The 18,411-nt window shown below is 45.3% G+C and overlaps 2 protein-coding genes across 2 annotated transcripts in view; both read left to right on the top strand.

Moving 5' to 3' along the window:
• Window positions 1-11,564, top strand: part of LOC136765081 (ovochymase-1) — a 45,297-nt gene extending 33,733 nt beyond the window's left edge. Inside the window, 2 exon segments of the mRNA XM_066719551.1 lie at window positions 9,438-9,634; window positions 11,560-11,564. Of these exon segments, the coding sequence (XP_066575648.1) occupies window positions 9,438-9,634; window positions 11,560-11,564 (202 nt within the window).
• LOC136763994 (SLAM family member 9-like) lies at window positions 11,552-14,324 on the top strand. The gene is made up of 3 exons (XM_066717823.1): window positions 11,552-11,848; window positions 13,454-13,750; window positions 13,974-14,324. Exons 1-3 carry the CDS (start codon window positions 11,671-11,673, stop codon window positions 14,171-14,173), a joined length of 675 nt encoding a protein of 224 aa, XP_066573920.1. The 5' UTR covers window positions 11,552-11,670; the 3' UTR covers window positions 14,174-14,324.
• Window positions 14,325-18,411: the final 4,087 nt, after the last annotated feature.

Here is an 18,411-nt window from a genome sequence, read left to right as displayed (position 1 = left end):
GTATATAATGTGTGCGTCTCAATATACAGTGTATGCGCATCTCAGTATGTAGTGTGTGCATTTCAGTATGTAGTGTATGCACATCTCAGTATGTAGTGTATGCATCTCAGTATGTAGTGTGTGCGTCTCAGTATGTAGTGTATGCGTCTCAGTATGTAGTGTATGCGTCTCAGTATGTAGTGTGTGCGTCTCAGTATACAGTGTATGTGCATCTCAGTATGTAGTGTGTGCATTTCAGTATGTAGTGTATGCGTCTCAGTATGTAGTGTGTGTGTCTCAGTATACAGTGTATGCGCATCTCAGTATGTAGTGTGCCTCTCAGTATGTAGTGTGTGCGTCTCAGTATACAGTGTATGCGCATCTCAGTTTGTAGTGTATGCGCATCTCAGTATGTAGTGTCTGCATCTCAGTATGTAGTGTGTGCGTGCCAGTATGTAGTGTGTGCGTCTCAGTATGTAGTGTGTGCGTCTCAGTTTACATTGTATGCGCATCTCAGTATGTAGTGTGTGCATTTCAGTATGTAGTGTGTGCGTGTCAGTATGTAGTGTGTGCGTCTCAGTATGTAGTGTGTGCGTCTCAGTATACAGTGTATGCGCATCTCAGTATGTAGTGTGTGCATTTCAGTATGTAGTGTGTGCGTCTCAGTATACAGTGTATGCGCATCTCAGTATGTAGTGTGTGCATTTCAGTATGTAGTGTGTGCGTCTCAGTATACAGTGTATGCGCATCTCAGTATGTAGTGTGTGCATTTCAGTATGTAGTGTGTGCGTCTCAGTATACAGTGTATGCGCATCTCAGTATGTAGTGTGTGCATTTCAGTATATAATGTGTGCGTCTCAATATACAGTGTATGCGCATCTCAGTATGTAGTGTGTGCATTTCAGTATGTAGTGTATGCACATCTCAGTATGTAGTGTATGCGTCTCAGTATGCAGTGTGTGCGTCTCAGTATGTAGTGTATGCGTCTCAGTATGTAGTGTATGCGTCTCAGTATGTAGTGTGTGCGTCTCAGTATGTAGTGTATGCGTCTCAGTATGTAGTGTATGCGTCTCAGTATGTAGTGTGTGCGTCTCAGTATACAGTGTATGTGCATCTCAGTATGTAGTGTGTGCATTTCAGTATGTAGTGTATGCGTCTCAGTATGTAGTGTGTGTGTCTCAGTATACAGTGTATGCGCATCTCAGTATGTAGTGTGCCTCTCAGTATGTAGTGTGTGCGTCTCAGTATACAGTGTATGCGCATCTCAGTATGTAGTGTATGCGCATCTCAGTATGTAGTGTCTGCATCTCAGTATGTAGTGTGTGCGTGCCAGTATGTAGTGTGTGCGTCTCAGTATGTAGTGTATGCGTCTCAGTATACAGTGTATGCGCATCTCAGTATGTAGTGTGTGCATTTCAGTATGTAGTGTGTGCGTGTCAGTATGTAGTGTGTGCGTCTCAGTATGTAGTGTGTGCGTCTCAGTTTACATTGTATGCGCATCTCAGTATGTAGTGTGTGCATTTCAGTATGTAGTGTGTGCGTGTCAGTATGTAGTGTGTGCGTCTCAGTATGTAGTGTGTGCGTCTCAGTATACAGTGTATGCGCATCTCAGTATGTAGTGTGTGCATTTCAGTATGTAGTGTGTGCGTCTCAGTATACAGTGTATGCGCATCTCAGTATGTAGTGTGTGCATTTCAGTATGTAGTGTGTGCGTCTCAGTATACAGTGTATGCGCATCTCAGTATGTAGTGTGTGCATTTCAGTATGTAGTGTGTGCGTCTCAGTATACAGTGTATGCGCATCTCAGTATGTAGTGTGTGCATTTCAGTATGTAGTGTGTGCGTCTCAGTATACAGTGTATGCGCATCTCAGTATGTAGTGTGTGCATTTCAGTATGTAGTGTATGCGTCTCAGTATGTAGTGTGTGCATTTCAGTATGTAGTGTGTGCGTCTCAGTATGTAGTGTGTGCGTCTCAGTATACAGTGTATGTGCATCTCAGTATGTAGTGTGTGCGTCTCAGTATGTAGTGTGTGCGTCTCAGTATGTAGTGTGCCTCTCAGTATGTAGTGTGTGCGTCTCAGTATGTAGTGTGTGCGTCTCAGTATACAGTGTATGTGCATCTCAGTATGTAGTGTGTGCGTCTCAGTATGTAGTGTCTGCGTCTCAGTATGTAGTGTGTGCGTCTCAGTATACAGTGTATGTGCATTTCAGTATGTAGTGTATGCACATCTCAGTATGTAGTGTGTGCATCTCAGTATGTAGTGTGCCTCTCAGTATGTAGTGTATGCGTCTCAGTATGTAGTGTGTGCTTCTCAGTATACAGTGAATGTGCATCTCAGTATGTAGTGAGTGCATTGCAGTATGTAGTGTGTGCGTCTCAGTATGTAGTGTATGCGTCTCAGTATGTAGTGTATGCGTCTCAGTATGTAGTGTGTGCGTCTCAGTATACAGTGTATGCGCATCTCAGTATGTAGTGTGTGCGTCTCAGTATGTAGTGTGTGCGTCTCAGTATACAGTGTATGTGCATCTCAGTATGTAGTGTGTGCGTCTCAGTATGTAGTGTGTGTGTCTCAATATACAGTGTATGTGCATCTCAGTATGTAGTGTGTGCGTCTCAGTATGTAGTGTGTGCGTCTCAGTATGTAGTGTGCCTCTCAGTATGTAGTGTGTGCGTCTCAGTATGTAGTGTGTGCGTCTCAATATACAGTGTATGCGCATCTCAGTATGTAGTGTGTGCGTCTCAGTATGTAGTGTGTGCGTCTCAGTATGTAGTTTATGCGTCTCAGTATACAGTGTATGCGCATCTCAGTATGTAGTGTGTGCGTCTCAGTATGTAGTGTGTGCGTCTCAGTATACAGTGTATGCGCATCTCAGTATGTAGTGTGTGCATTTCAGTACGTAGTGTATGCGTCTCAGTATGTAGTGTGTGCGTCTCAGTATACAGTGTATGCGCATCTCAGTATGTAGTGTGTGCATTTCAGTATGTAGTGTGTGCGTCTCAATATACAGTGTATGCGCATCTCAGTATGTAGTGTGTGCATTTCAGTATGTAGTGTATGCACATCTCAGTATGTAGTGTATGCGTCTCAGTATGTAGTGTGTGCGTCTCAGTATGTAGTGTATGCGTCTCAGTATGTAGTGTATGCGTCTCAGTATGTAGTGTGTGCGTCTCAGTATACAGTGTATGTGCATCTCAGTATGTAGTGTGTGCATTTCAGTATGTAGTGTATGCGTCTCAGTATGTAGTGTGTGTGTCTCAGTATACAGTGTATGCGCATCTCAGTATGTAGTGTGTGCATCTCAGTATGTAGTGTGTGCGTCTCAGTATACAGTGTATGCACATCTCAGTATGTAGTGTGTGCATCTCAGTATGTAGTGTATGCGTCTCAGTATGTATTGTGTGCATTTCAGTATGTAGTGTGTGCGTCTCAGTATGTAGTGTGTGCGTCTCAGTATACAGTGTATGTGCATCTCAGTATGTAGTGTGTGCGTCTCAGTATGTAGTGTGTGCATCTCAGTATGTAGTGTGCCTCTCAGTATGTAGTGTGTGCGTCTCAGTATACAGTGTATGCGCATCTCAGTATGTAGTGTATGCGCATCTCAGTATGTAGTGTCTGCGTCTCAGTATGTAGTGTGTGCGTGCCAGTATGTAGTGTGTGCGTCTCAGTATGTAGTGTATGCGTCTCAGTTTACAGTGTATGCGCATCTCAGTATGTAGTGTGTGCATTTCAGTATGTAGTGTGTGCGTGTCAGTATGTAGTGTGTGCGTCTCAGTATGTAGTGTGTGCGTCTCAGTATACAGTGTATGCGCATCTCAGTATGTAGTGTGTGCATTTCAGTATGTAGTGTATGCACATCTCAGTATGTAGTGTATGCGTCTCAGTATGTAGTGTGTGCGTCTCAGTATGTAGTGTATGCGTCTCAGTATGTAGTGTATGCGTCTCAGTATGTAGTGTGTGCGTCTCAGTATACAGTGTATGTGCATCTCAGTATGTAGTGTGTGCATTTCAGTATGTAGTGTATGCGTCTCAGTATGTAGTGTGTGTGTCTCAGTATACAGTGTATGCGCATCTCAGTATGTAGTGTGCCTCTCAGTATGTAGTGTGTGCGTCTCAGTATACAGTGTATGCGCATCTCAGTATGTAGTGTATGCGCATCTCAGTATGTAGTGTCTGCATCTCAGTATGTAGTGTGTGCGTGCCAGTATGTAGTGTGTGCGTCTCAGTATGTAGTGTATGCGTCTCAGTATACAGTGTATGCGCATCTCAGTATGTAGTGTGTGCATTTCAGTATGTAGTGTGTGCGTGTCAGTATGTAGTGTGTGCGTCTCAGTATGTAGTGTGTGCGTCTCAGTTTACATTGTATGCGCATCTCAGTATGTAGTGTGTGCATTTCAGTATCTAGTGTGTGCGTCTCAGTATGTAGTGTGTGCGTCTCAGTATACAGTGTATGCGCATCTCAGTATGTAGTGTGTGCATTTCAGTATGTAGTGTGTGCGTCTCAGTATACAGTGTATGCGCATCTCAGTATGTAGTGTGTGCATTTCAGTATGTAGTGTGTGCGTCTCAGTATACAGTGTATGCGCATCTCAGTATGTAGTGTGTGCATTTCAGTATGTAGTGTGTGCGTCTCAGTATACAGTGTATGCACATCTCAGTATGTAGTGTGTGCATTTCAGTATGTAGTGTGTGCGTCTCAGTATACAGTGTATGCGCATCTCAGTATGTAGTGTGTGCATTTCAGTATGTAGTGTATGCGTCTCAGTATGTAGTGTGTGCATTTCAGTATGTAGTGTGTGCGTCTCAGTATGTAGTGTGTGCGTCTCAGTATACAGTGTATGCGCATCTCAGTATGTAGTGTGTGCATTTCAGTATGTAGTGTGTGCGTCTCAGTATACAGTGTATGCGCATCTCAGTATGTAGTGTGTGCATTTCAGTATGTAGTGTGTGCGTCTCAGTATGTAGTGTGTGCATTTCAGTATGTAGTGTGTGCGTCTCAGTATGTAGTGTGTGCGTCTCAGTATACAGTGTATGCGCATCTCAGTATGTAGTGTGTGCGTCTCAGTATGTAGTGTGTGCGTCTCAGTATACAGTGTATGTGCATCTCAGTATGTAGTGTGTGCGTCTCAGTATGTAGTGTGTGCGTCTCAGTATGTAGTGTGCCTCTCAGTATGTAGTGTGTGCGTCTCAGTATGTAGTGTGTGCGTCTCAGTATACAGTGTATGTGCATCTCAGTATGTAGTGTGTGCGTCTCAGTATGTAGTGTCTGCGTCTCAGTATGTAGTGTGTGCGTCTCAGTATACAGTGTATGTGCATTTCAGTATGTAGTGTATGCACATCTCAGTATGTAGTGTGTGCATCTCAGTATGTAGTGTGCCTCTCAGTATGTAGTGTATGCGTCTCAGTATGTAGTGTGTGCTTCTCAGTATACAGTGAATGTGCATCTCAGTATGTAGTGTGTGCATTGCAGTATGTAGTGTGTGCGTCTCAGTATGTAGTGTATGCGTCTCAGTATGTAGTGTATGCGTCTCAGTATGTAGTGTGTGCGTCTCAGTATACAGTGTATGCGCATCTCAGTATGTAGTGTGTGCGTCTCAGTATGTAGTGTGTGCGTCTCAGTATACAGTGTATGTGCATCTCAGTATGTAGTGTGTGCGTCTCAGTATGTAGTGTGTGTGTCTCAGTATACAGTGTATGTGCATCTCAGTATGTAGTGTGTGCGTCTCAGTATGTAGTGTGTGCGTCTCAGTATGTAGTGTGCCTCTCAGTATGTAGTGTGTGCGTCTCAGTATGTAGTGTGTGCGTCTCAATATACAGTGTATGCGCATCTCAGTATGTAGTGTGTGCGTCTCAGTATGTAGTGTGTGCGTCTCAGTATGTAGTGTGTGCGTCTCAGTATGTAGTGTATGCGTCTCAGTATACAGTGTATGCGCATCTCAGTATGTAGTGTGTGCGTCTCAGTATGTAGTGTGTGCGTCTCAGTATACAGTGTATGCGCATCTCAGTATGTAGTGTGTGCATTTCAGTACGTAGTGTATGCGTCTCAGTATGTAGTGTGTGCGTCTCAGTATACAGTGTATGCGCATCTCAGTATGTAGTGTGTGCATTTCAGTATATAATGTGTGCGTCTCAATATACAGTGTATGCGCATCTCAGTATGTAGTGTGTGCATTTCAGTATTTAGTGTATGCACATCTCAGTATGTAGTGTATGCGTCTCAGTATGTAGTGTGTGCGTCTCAGTATGTAGTGTATGCGTCTCAGTATGTAGTGTATGCGTCTCAGTATGTAGTGTGTGCGTCTCAGTATACAGTGTATGCACATCTCAGTATGTAGTGTGTGCATCTCAGTATGTAGTGTATGCGTCTCAGTATGTATTGTGTGCATTTCAGTATGTAGTGTGTGCGTCTCAGTATGTAGTGTATGCGTCTCAGTATACAGTGTATGTGCATCTCAGTATGTAGTGTGTGCGTCTCAGTATGTAGTGTGTGCATCTCAGTATGTAGTGTGTGCCTCTCAGTATGTAGTGTGTGCGTCTCAGTATACAGTGTATGCGCATCTCAGTATGTAGTGTATGCGCATCTCAGTATGTAGTGTCTGCGTCTCAGTATGTAGTGTGTGCGTGCCAGTATGTAGTGTGTGCGTCTCAGTATGTAGTGTATGCGTCTCAGTATACAGTGTATGCGCATCTCAGTATGTAGTGTGTGCATTTCAGTATGTAGTGTGTGCGTGTCAGTATGTAGTGTGTGCGTCTCAGTATGTAGTGTGTGCGTCTCAGTTTACAGTGTATGCGCATCTCAGTATGTAGTGTGTGCATTTCAGTATGTAGTGTGTGCGTGTCAGTATGTAGTGTGTGCGTCTCAGTATGTAGTGTGTGCGTCTCAGTATACAGTGTATGCGCATCTCAGTATGTAGTGTGTGCATTTCAGTATGTAGTGTGTGCGTCTCAGTATACAGTGTATGCGCATCTCAGTATGTAGTGTGTGCATTTCAGTATGTAGTGTGTGTGCGTCTCAGTATACAGTGTATGCGCATCTCAGTATGTAGTGTGTGCATTTCAGTATGTAGTGTGTGCGTCTCAGTATACAGTGTATGCACATCTCAGTATGTAGTGTGTGCATTTCAGTATGTAGTGTGTGCGTCTCAGTATACAGTGTATGCGCATCTCAGTATGTAGTGTGTGCATTTCAGTATGTAGTGTATGCGTCTCAGTATGTAGTGTGTGCATTTCAGTATGTAGTGTGTGCGTCTCAGTATGTAGTGTGTGCGTCTCAGTATACAGTGTATGCGCATCTCAGTATGTAGTGTGTGCGTCTCAGTATGTAGTGTGTGCGTCTCAGTATACAGTGTATGTGCATCTCAGTATGTAGTGTGTGCGTCTCAGTATGTAGTGTGTGCGTCTCAGTATGTAGTGTGCCTCTCAGTATGTAGTGTGTGCGTCTCAGTATGTAGTGTGTGCGTCTCAGTATACAGTGTATGTGCATCTCAGTATGTAGTGTGTGCATCTCAGTATGTAGTGTCTGCGTCTCAGTATGTAGTGTGTGCGTCTCAGTATACAGTGTATGTGCATTTCAGTATGTAGTGTATGCACATCTCAGTATGTAGTGTGTGCATCTCAGTATGTAGTGTGCCTCTCAGTATGTAGTGTATGCGTCTCAGTATGTAGTGTGTGCTTCTCAGTATACAGTGAATGTGCATCTCAGTATGTAGTGTGTGCATTGCAGTATGTAGTGTGTGCGTCTCAGTATGTAGTGTATGCGTCTCAGTATGTAGTGTATGCGTCTCAGTATGTAGTGTGTGCGTCTCAGTATACAGTGTATGCGCATCTCAGTATGTAGTGTGTGCGTCTCAGTATGTAGTGTGTGCGTCTCAGTATACAGTGTATGTGCATCTCAGTATGTAGTGTGTGCGTCTCAGTATGTAGTGTGTGTGTCTCAGTATACAGTGTATGTGCATCTCAGTATGTAGTGTGTGCGTCTCAGTATGTAGTGTGTGCGTCTCAGTATGTAGTGTGCCTCTCAGTATGTAGTGTGTGCGTCTCAGTATGTAGTGTGTGCGTCTCAGTATACAGTGTATGTGCATCTCAGTATGTAGTGTGTGCGTCTCAGTATGTAGTGTGTGCGTCTCAGTATGTAGTGTGTGCATCTCAGTATACAGTGTATGCGCATCTCAGTATGTAGTGTGTGCGTCTCAGTATGTAGTGTATGCGTCTCAGTATGTAGTGTGTGCGTCTCAGTATACAGTGTATGCGCATCTCAGTATGTAGTATTTGCGTCTCAGTATGTAGTGTATGCACATCTCAGTATGTAGTGTGTGCATCTCAGTATGTAGTGTGCCTCTCAGTATGTAGTGTATGCGTCTCAGTATACAGTGTATGCGCATCTCAGTATGTAGTGTGTGCGTCTCAGTATACAGTGTATGCGCATCTCAGTATGTAGTGTATGCGTCTCAGTATGTAGTGTATGCGTCTCAGTATGTAGTGTGTGCATCTCAGTATACAGTGTATGCGCATCTCAGTATGTAGTGTGTGCGTCTCAGTACGTAGTGTATGCATCTCAGTATGTAGTGTTTGTATGGCAAGCCAAATTAGCATTTAGAGATATCTCTAAATGCATTTAAAGATATCTTCAAATATTTAAAGAAATCTCTAAATCATTTAAAGATATCTATAAATGATTTAGAGATATCTATAAATGATTTAGAGATATCTAAATAAGGTGCTTTTTAAAGATATCGAAATGATTTGCAGATATCTCTAAATCATTTAAAGCTATCTGAAAATCATTTAGAGATATCTTCAAATAATATCCTGTTCATTTAGAGATATCTGCAAATCATTTAGAGATATCTTCAAATGACTTCATGTATTTAGGCTGAGATTATCACTTCCTGTTTCCTTTTTCAGTTACATAGAAATTAATGAACAAGTTAACAGGAAGTGATAATCTTGGGCTACATACAGGAAGTCATTTGAAGATATCGCTAAATGATTTGCAGATATCTCTAAATGTACTTTTAAATAAGATATCTTTAAATGATTTGCAAATATCTCTAATAGATTTGCAGATATCTTTAAATGATTTAGAGATATCTTTAAATATTTGAAGATGTCTTTAAATGCATTTAGAGATATCTCTAAATGATAATTTGGCTTGCCATAGTGTATGCGTCTCAGTATGTAGTGTATGTACCACTGGGTGAATTATGTCCCTAACTCCTGAGCGCAATGGGTTCAGGCGCAGGTGGGGGACATTGCTGGTGCACGCTTTATCAAGGTATTTTAGATTGCTCCTATAAACACCCAGCTGCATAAATGAGCAATTGCATGCAAATATTGATCAAGCCCTGGATACTAAGAAACATAATAAAAATGCCCGGTATTTCGGTCCCCATACCATGTCTTCCTCTCGGCTGTAGCGCCTATCCCTGGATACTGAGTTATCATCATTATGCTCACAGCTGCTATTACAGCAAAGTCAAGTTTCTCACAGAAGCGACTCCGAGTCCCGCCTACATTTTCATTCGCGACCCGAGAGGCGGCACAGCCCTGGAGTCCCCCGCCCTGCTGCGAGTCCAGCCCGCCACACAGCACAGGGACGCCGGCGCGGCCTTGGCTCTGTCCGCAGGGAGCTTCCTGCTGCTTCTGGCGGCGAGCGGTGAGTCTGTCAATCAGTACATTCAGTGTCAGTGCGGTGCAGTCAGTGTCAGTGCTGTACAGTCAGTGTCAGTGCGGTGCAGTCAGTGTCAGTGCGGTGCAGTCAGTGTCAGTGCTGTACAGTCAGTGTCAGTGCGGTGCAGTCAGTGTCAGTGCTGTACAGTCAGTGTCAGTGCGGTGCAGTCAGTGTCAGTGCGGTGCAGTCAGTGTCAGTGCTGTACAGTCAGTGTCAGTGCGGTGCAGTCAGTGTCAGTGCGGTGCAGTCAGTGTCAGTGCTGTACAGTCAGTGTCAGTGCGGTGCAGTCAGTGTCAGTGCTGTACAGTCAGTGTCAGTGCGGTGCAGTCTGTGTCAGTGCTGTGCAGTCAGTGTCAGTGCGGTACAGTCAGTGTCAGTGCGGTGCAGTCTGTGTCAGTGCTGTGCAGTCAGTGTCAGTGCGGTGCAGTCTGTGTCAGTGCTGTACAGTCAGTGTCAGTGCTGTACAGTCAGTGTCAGTGCGGTGCAGTCAGTGTCAGTGCTGTACAGTCAGTGTCAGTGCGGTGCAGTCAGTGTCAGTGCGGTGCAGTCTGTGTCAGTGCTGTACAGTCAGTGTCAGTGCGGTGCAGTCAGTGTCAGTGCTGTACAGTCAGTGTCAGTGCGGTGCAGTCAGTGTCAGTGCTGTACAGTCAGTGTCAGTGCGGTGCAGTCAGTGTCAGTGCGGTGCAGTCAGTGTCAGTGCTGTACAGTCAGTGTCAGTGCGGTGCAGTCAGTGTCAGTGCTGTACAGTCAGTGTCAGTGCGGTGCAGTCAGTGTCAGTGCTGTACAGTCAGTGTCAGTGCTGTACAGTCAGTGTCAGTGCGGTGCAGTCAGTGTCAGTGCTGTACAGTCAGTGTCAGTGCGGTGCAGTCAGTGTCAGTGCGGTGCAGTCAGTGTCAGTGCTGTACAGTCAGTGTCAGTGCTGTACAGTCAGTGTCAGTGCGGTGCAGTCAGTGTCAGTGCTGTACAGTCAGTGTCAGTGCGGTGCAGTCTGTGTCAGTGCTGTACAGTCAGTGTCAGTGCTGTACAGTCAGTGTCAGTGCGGTGCAGTCTGTGTCAGTGCTGTACAGTCAGTGTCAGTGCGGTGCAGTCAGTGTCAGTGCGGTGCAGTCAGTGTCAGTGCGGTGCAGTCAGTGTCAGTGCTGTGCAGTCAGTGTCAGTGCGGTGCAGTCTGTGTCAGTGCTGTACAGTCAGTGTCAGTGCGGTGCAGTCAGTGTCAGTGCGGTGCAGTCAGTGTCAGTGCGGTGCAGTCAGTGTCAGTGCTGTACAGTCAGTGTCAGTGCGGTGCAGTCAGTGTCAGTGCTGTACAGTCAGTGTCAGTGCTGTACAGTCAGTGTCAGTGCGGTGCAGTCAGTGTCAGTGCTGTACAGTCAGTGTCAGTGCGGTGCAGTCAGTGTCAGTGCGGTGCAGTCTGTGTCAGTGCTGTACAGTCAGTGTCAGTGCGGTGCAGTCAGTGTCAGTGCTGTACAGTCAGTGTCAGTGCGGTGCAGTCAGTGTCAGTGCTGTACAGTCAGTGTCAGTGCGGTGCAGTCAGTGTCAGTGCGGTGCAGTCAGTGTCAGTGCTGTACAGTCAGTGTCAGTGCGGTGCAGTCAGTGTCAGTGCTGTACAGTCAGTGTCAGTGCGGTGCAGTCAGTGTCAGTGCTGTACAGTCAGTGTCAGTGCGGTGCAGTCAGTGTCAGTGCTGTACAGTCAGTGTCAGTGCGGTGCAGTCTGTGTCAGTGCGGTGCAGTCAGTGTCAGTGCGGTGCAGTCAGTGTCAGTGCGGTGCAGTCAGTGTCAGTGCTGTACAGTCAGTGTCAGTGCGGTGCAGTCAGTGTCAGTGCTTATTACCCACTATAGATGTTGTGTAGTGATGTTGCACGGATTTACTGGTGCTCTCTCTCTCTCTCTACACAGCTCCCTCCTCCTCCCAGCCTGAGGTGCAGCAGGTGATCGGCGCTGTGGGGAGGTCAGTCACTTTCACATCCCCAGTGTTACAGTTTGGTAATTTCAAACATGGTGCACCACTTCGCACTATTGCAGACATGTTTAATGGGGAGTTCATGCCTGTCAATGTGGAGAGGTTCAGAGGCAGGGTGACCTGGGACAGCAGCACTGGACTCTTCCACATCACACAGCTCAACACACAGGACTCTGTGGAATATAGAGTGGAGAACACTGAAGAAAAGAGCATAATCAAAACATTTTGCCTCACAGTGTACAGTAAGTGTCATTGTGCTCCTAATGGTGCTTAGAAACTGCAAATAAGTACAGTCGGAATTAATCTTTCACATCATGTTGCAATGCACACTGAGCGTGTCAGGAACCGGGCTCTTTTGTGGCATGCAGTCCAGGCTGTACTGACAAAGTGGGGCCCAAACCTTTTGATGGTCCAATTATTATTATTTTTTGTTTCATACCAGAATGAGTTTGATGGTTCTTGTCCACACTGCATGCATCACATGTGCTGTGCATTGCAATAAGTCCCATCTGCTTGCAGTGCCTGTAGTGACTGGTCAATCATGTCCATAGATACATATATAAAGTTAGGTCCATAAATATTTGGACAGAGACACAATTGTCATCATTTTGTCATAACAATGGGTATAATTCCTAAACCGTTCACTCACTTTGGATGTAACTACTCTCAAATTAAAGATGATATACACTTATAGCACATCTTAATTGTTTCCTTTCAAATCCATTGTGGTGGCGTACAGAGCCAAAATGATGACAATTGTGTCACTGTCCAAATATTTATGGACCTAACTGTATATATCTACGATCATGTCTGTATCAGATTTCACAATGCAGAGACTAGAGTAGCACAAACTGAATGACCCATGGGCATTTGTAGTGGGTTTGCTGTTCGCTAGAAATAAAGTTAATCCGTGCAGTATTATTAGCCTAGCTGGGAGCTGCCCTTTCCCGTGCTCTGTGGCCAGAGAGGTGAGCCTGTATTGGTACAGACAGGGGGAGAAGAAGCCCCTGAAACACACCAGCTCCCCTGATCTCAACACCCCCCTGACTTTCCCTCTGGAGACAGAAGGACTCTCTCACTTCTACAGCTGTGTGGCCACTAACCCCGTCAGCACTCCAATGGCCGGAGCTGCCCTTGCTCTGTGGACAGACACACAGACAGAAATAGATACAGGGCCTCTTACACTGTGATATCTGTCTTAATTTCTGTGGGATTACAGCAGCTGATTAGGGGACAGGGACACTGCACTGGTCTGTGGCTTTATTACTGTGTCACTGTACTAGTCACTGGTCTATACTGGGACACTGTACTGGTCACTGGTCTACACTGGGACTGTACTGGTCAAAAGCTGTATTACTGTGTTTCTGTACTGGTCATAGAAAAGTATTTAGTAAGGGGGGGATTAACACATGAGAAGTGTTCAGTGAGGGGGGTGATACATGATAAGGAGGAGCTGTGAGATCCCTGATGATACCACCGATCATTCAGACTGTGTTTTGGTGTTCAGTGGCTTTAGTCTCCAGTCTGGTTTAAAAAAAGATTGTTGGGAGGACTTCACTGTCCCTGTACTGAACATCAATCTGTTATCATGGCACTGTACTTAACACTGATCTGTTACCATTGCACTGTACTGAATATCTCCCTGACCCACACCAGCTCCCCTGACCCCCACAGCACTCTGACTGTACTGTATTAACCCTCTCTCTCTCTCTCTCTCTCTCTCTCTCTCAGTGCATTGATTTTGAATGGATATGTGCATAACAGAGAGACTGTACAGCACTGTGAGGTAGGTTGCTCAGTGAGTGTTGTGCCATCATATCATATTCTCTCTCTCTCTCCTTCCACAGACCGTGCGTCCAAGCCGCAGGTGAATAGCTCCCAAACACAAGCACAGTCCGACACGCAGACCTGCACCCTACAGTGCTCTGTGGCCAATGGGAGAGAGGTGACCCTGTCCTGGTACAGAGAGGGGGGGAATATCTCCCTGAACCACACCAGCTCCCCTGATCTCAACAGCACTCTGACTGTCTCTGTGCAGATAGCAGGACTCAGCATTGACACCTACAGCTGTGAGGCCACAAACCCTGTCAGCACTGAGACCGAGAGAGTCAACAGCCTGGAGTACTGCAGGAGAACTGGAGACGGTGTGTGTGTCTGAGTGCTGTGGGCCCTGCCAGTGTCTGTGCGCTTCAGTGTCCAGTCAGTCTGTGTGTCTGTACTATACTGTATTAACCCTCTCTCTCTCAGTGCAGTGTTAATGTACTGTAGTGTCCAGTCAGTCCATGTGTCTGTACTGTACTGTATTAACCCTCTCCTCTCTGTCTCTCTCTCTCTCTTTCTCTCCCTCTCTCTCTCTGTGTGTCACAGTTGAGAGCCCCATCAGTCAGTGTGCTGTCGCTCCTGCAGCGCTGGCTCTGAAGATTGCAGTGACAGCTGTGTTCTCAGTGCTGACAGTGCTGGCCGTCCTCACTGTGATTCGTATCACAGCCGACCTGAAGAGACTGAGAGACCAGCAGAGTAAAGGCAGGTGTCTGTGTGTCTCTCTCTGGAAACCAGTGACAGTCTAATTGAAATGAGTTGTTTGTTTTGTTTTCTCAAGACTTTTCTTCTAATTATGTTTATCCTTCACTTTTAATTAATTTCGGTATCTTTGCAAACATCTTTCACTCATCCTTCTCTCCGACTCTCCAACTCTCAGTTGCTTGTTCTCCATGCTGCTGCCAGACCAGTTAGCTGACTTCTGAGATAATAGATAATAGAGATAGAGCGAGAGAGAGAGAGTTAATACAGTACAGTACTGTCACACTGACTGACTGGACACTACAGTACATTAACACTGCACTGAGAGAGAGGGTTAATACAATTCAGTACAGACACACTGACTGATGATTGAGACAGAGACAAAAGTGTTTGTTTCGCCAAGTCCTCCTCTTGCTTAAGCTTCTGTTTCCTTTCCATTTCACAACTCTGCTTATTCCTCTACTGGTGTCAGATGGAGCTTAATGTGACTCTACAGAAAACCACAAACCAGCCGACATCTGGGGGAACAAATACACACACACACTTGTGGGCACACGCACATACACACACACAAAATTATCCTACACCACACCACAGCCAATGGGCTTCTGGAAAGAGGAAAAGTGTATTTTAAAAATATGAGTCTTGAGTATTCATGTTTTATTCTATATATTGTATTATATGTGTAACAGATTGGTCAGTCCCCATTGTGGCCACAGGTGAGGGCAGTGGGCACAGTTGCAGTGTGTCTTGCTGTGTCCACAGACAGGCTCTGACTGGGCTTGTTTATTCCTTCTTTATAAAGGTGCTTCTGCCTTTGAAATGACAAGCATCCAGTGACAGAGAGAGAGGCCAACACACACCCAGACACACACAGGTTAAACTGCATCTGTATCACCCAGACTGACACAGACACACCTCAGGGGAGACTGTGCTCAATCCTGCTCCTCACGCTGACAGAGAGAGAGAGTGACTGAAGACACCACAGCACCTCTGGACCAAACACACTTACACCAGCATGAGAGCAGCGCCCACTCCAGTCACACTCTGCTGTCCTTCACCCTCCCTGACCGCTACACAGCGCTGGAGAGAAGCTGTTCCCATCAGCAGCACCTGCACATGCTACACAGATTTCCCACAATGCAACATCTGCACATACAGCTTGGACACTGGAGAGTCGCCTACAATTTATTTTTTATTCTATTTTTTGTGTGTAATTTCTTATAATAATAAAGCTGTTAATGATGAATAACTGCTGAGCTCTCTTCAGTCTACAGGAGTCTCTGCAATGAGTGTCCTGCAGGCTGCCTTTAAACTCTGAACCTTGAAGCGCAAACTGAATGTATTGATTTATTTATTCACCCGGCTGTCCACAGGCTCTGTCTATGACATCACATGGCACTTCCTGTTTCTAGAGACCTCACTGCACACTGTCCCAGGGCTCCAGAGCTCCCCTCAGCATTATTATTCCAATCAAACCTCATTAAGTGTCTGAGAGCATCTCCTGAATGAGCCAACGCATTACAGACAGTCTGTAGGGGCTTCAGCTCCTTGTGTTATTGGCCAGGCTGTGTCGAGGCCGGTCACATGACTGCAGTGAACCCGGGACAGAGATACATAAGACCCTGATATGAGGCTTTAGCTGTAAACTGTGCTGATGAGCCCAGAGAGCAGCTGTGTTTGATCTGTCTACGCCTGTGTGTGTAAATGGACACAGGATAAGGCAGCAGGTATAAAATATCCAGCTCCAGTGTGGCCCACAGACAGCAGCCTCCAACTCAGAGAGACCCAGACTGGCTCAGAGTGGAGCCCCAGCGCTCTCACTGTGATCCCTGAGAGACTGGGCAAGGGTCATAACCACAACCAAGGCAGCACTGACACAGACACACAATAGAGCCATGTGTTATTGATGTTAGTATTATTGATGGAAAAAAAGTCATGCTAGCTGACTTGTGAGACAGTGGCTGTTAGGAATATGAAACAGTGCTGTGTGGATCAGTGACATAATGATTCACCTTCCTATATGAGCTGCGCAAAATAAGGACCCTGAGGTGTAATAAAGGCGAAAACGCGACGTCTAGTGTTGAGTAGGGGCACTGCAGCTAAAGCCATTCACACGAACCTCAGATACTGATTTCTGGTGGCGCTGCTCCCCCTAGCGCTCGGAGGCCGCCATTACACACACGGCTCTGCAGTGAACGCGAGTGCGGCTCCAGTGAGGCAGTGCAATCGCTTGCATTTTCTGTGGAGGATAAGACTGAATGCGAACCTGTATTGTTAATTTTAATACAACATTACGATAAGCAATATGCGGCTAAACAGCGCATTGCCAAAATAGATGAATCTGTCATATTTTGAGACTGGATTCATATAATAGGCTTCCCTGATTATCTTTACTGTGAAATTCAGAAACTTTTACTTTGGAAGTTTGTAGTTATGACCTATGCCATACAATTGCGCATTGGCAAGACAGGTGAATATGACACATTGCACACTACATACATCGATATTTGCCCTTTGTTCGTTACAAATGACACTGGATTCCTATAGTAAGCTACCCTGTCTACCATTACTGTGACATCCCAAAGTGTGCACATTCAATAACATAGTTCAATGGAGAAATTGGTCACTCCATGAATCAAAATCTCACCATTGTGTACATTGCATTCGTATAGTATTGTTCCTTGACTACCATTATGGTGAATAACATGCCAATTTACTGTAGGATGTTTTGTGTGTGTTAGCTTGACCATGGTCGTCTCAGTATGTAGTGTATGTACCACTGGGTGAATTATGTCCCTAACTCCTGAGCGCAATGGGTTCAGGCGCAGGTGGGGGACATTGCTGGTGCACGCTTTATCAAGGTATTTTAGATTGCTCCTATAAACACCCAGCTGCATAAATGAGCAATTGCATGCAAATATTGATCAAGCCCTGGATACTAAGAAACATAATAAAAATGCCCGGTATTTCGGTCCCCACACCATGTCTTCCTCTCGGCTGTAGCGCCTATCCCTGGATACTGAGTTATCATCATTATGCTCACAGCTGCTATTACAGCAAAGTCAAGTTTCTCACAGAAGCGACTCCGAGTCCCGCCTACATTTTCATTCGCGACCCGAGAGGCGGCACAGCCCTGGAGTCCCCCGCCCTGCTGCGAGTCCAGCCCGCCACACAGCACAGGGACGCCGGCGCGGCCTTGGCTCTGTCCGCAGGGAGCTTCCTGCTGCTTCTGGCGGCGAGCGGTGAGTCTCAGCCCCGGAGACAGAGCACTGCTGCCCGGCTCTCTGCGCGGTGCTTCTGAGTAGCCAAGCCGTGCTGTCTGTCGCTCTCTCTGTGTCTTCCTGCATCTCTGTGTGTCTCTCTTTTCTTGTTTTGTCTTTGTGACTCTTTCTTTGTGTTTCTCTGTCTCTCCTCTATTCAGACATTCATGAAGTTGTCTTTATACATATTGAACTATGTATGCTGTTATTCTGTTCACATAAATTACATTTCTATCTGATGTTTTCTTGTGGAATGAAATATCGGTTTCCTCGGATTTATAGATCTGATAAACCAGATTCGGGAAAAATGTAAAATGAAAATCAGACCGCTTATTTATAAGCTAGTGTATTGAGATTTATGGCCGTGGATTCAAAGGGGTCACTGTGCAGACTGCAAATTCATAAGCTTTCTGTAGCTTATCCTGAGCATTGGCTCTGTGTCAACCTGGTCCCAGAGATTGGGTGACACTGTAATAATATTACATCTGGGTGTTAATAAGTGATCTATAACATCAGTCGATGACTAATAAGCTAGAGAAGTGTCATTAACATAGTTATTAAGTGTTCTTTTTGTAATTAAATGTAGTAGGTGTGTTGCAATATGCAAGTCTGATTTTACTGCATTAAACACTTTGAACAGGTTGCCGGCTGAGACTCTCTCACTGTTGCTTTCCTGGAAGAATGATTTTTTCATGTTTTATATATAAAAAAACAATAATAATAATAATAATAATAATAATAATAATAATTCTACAGCTTGCTACTCATCATGTACTTAAATATGTTGTTCATTACCCACTATAGATGTTGCGTTATTCTGAAGTGTTACATGATTGTATAATGCCGCTTGATGACATCTTCCTCGCGTATATAGACCAATATCGTATTTGTGTCAATTTGTGTCACAGACCCTTCCTTAGTAATATAGACCTGAACACCTGCTGTACTGGACTGTTTCTCTCCAGGACCAGAGCTGGAGACCCTGCTCTACTGGACTGTAGCTCAGAAGCAGAATTATCTTA

This window comes from Amia ocellicauda, chromosome 12 (assembly GCF_036373705.1).
Source record: "Amia ocellicauda isolate fAmiCal2 chromosome 12, fAmiCal2.hap1, whole genome shotgun sequence".
Classification (NCBI taxonomy): Eukaryota; Metazoa; Chordata; class Actinopteri; order Amiiformes; family Amiidae; genus Amia; species Amia ocellicauda.
Note: the sequence above shows the minus strand (reverse complement) of the source record. Positions and strands in the feature narration are given on the sequence as shown.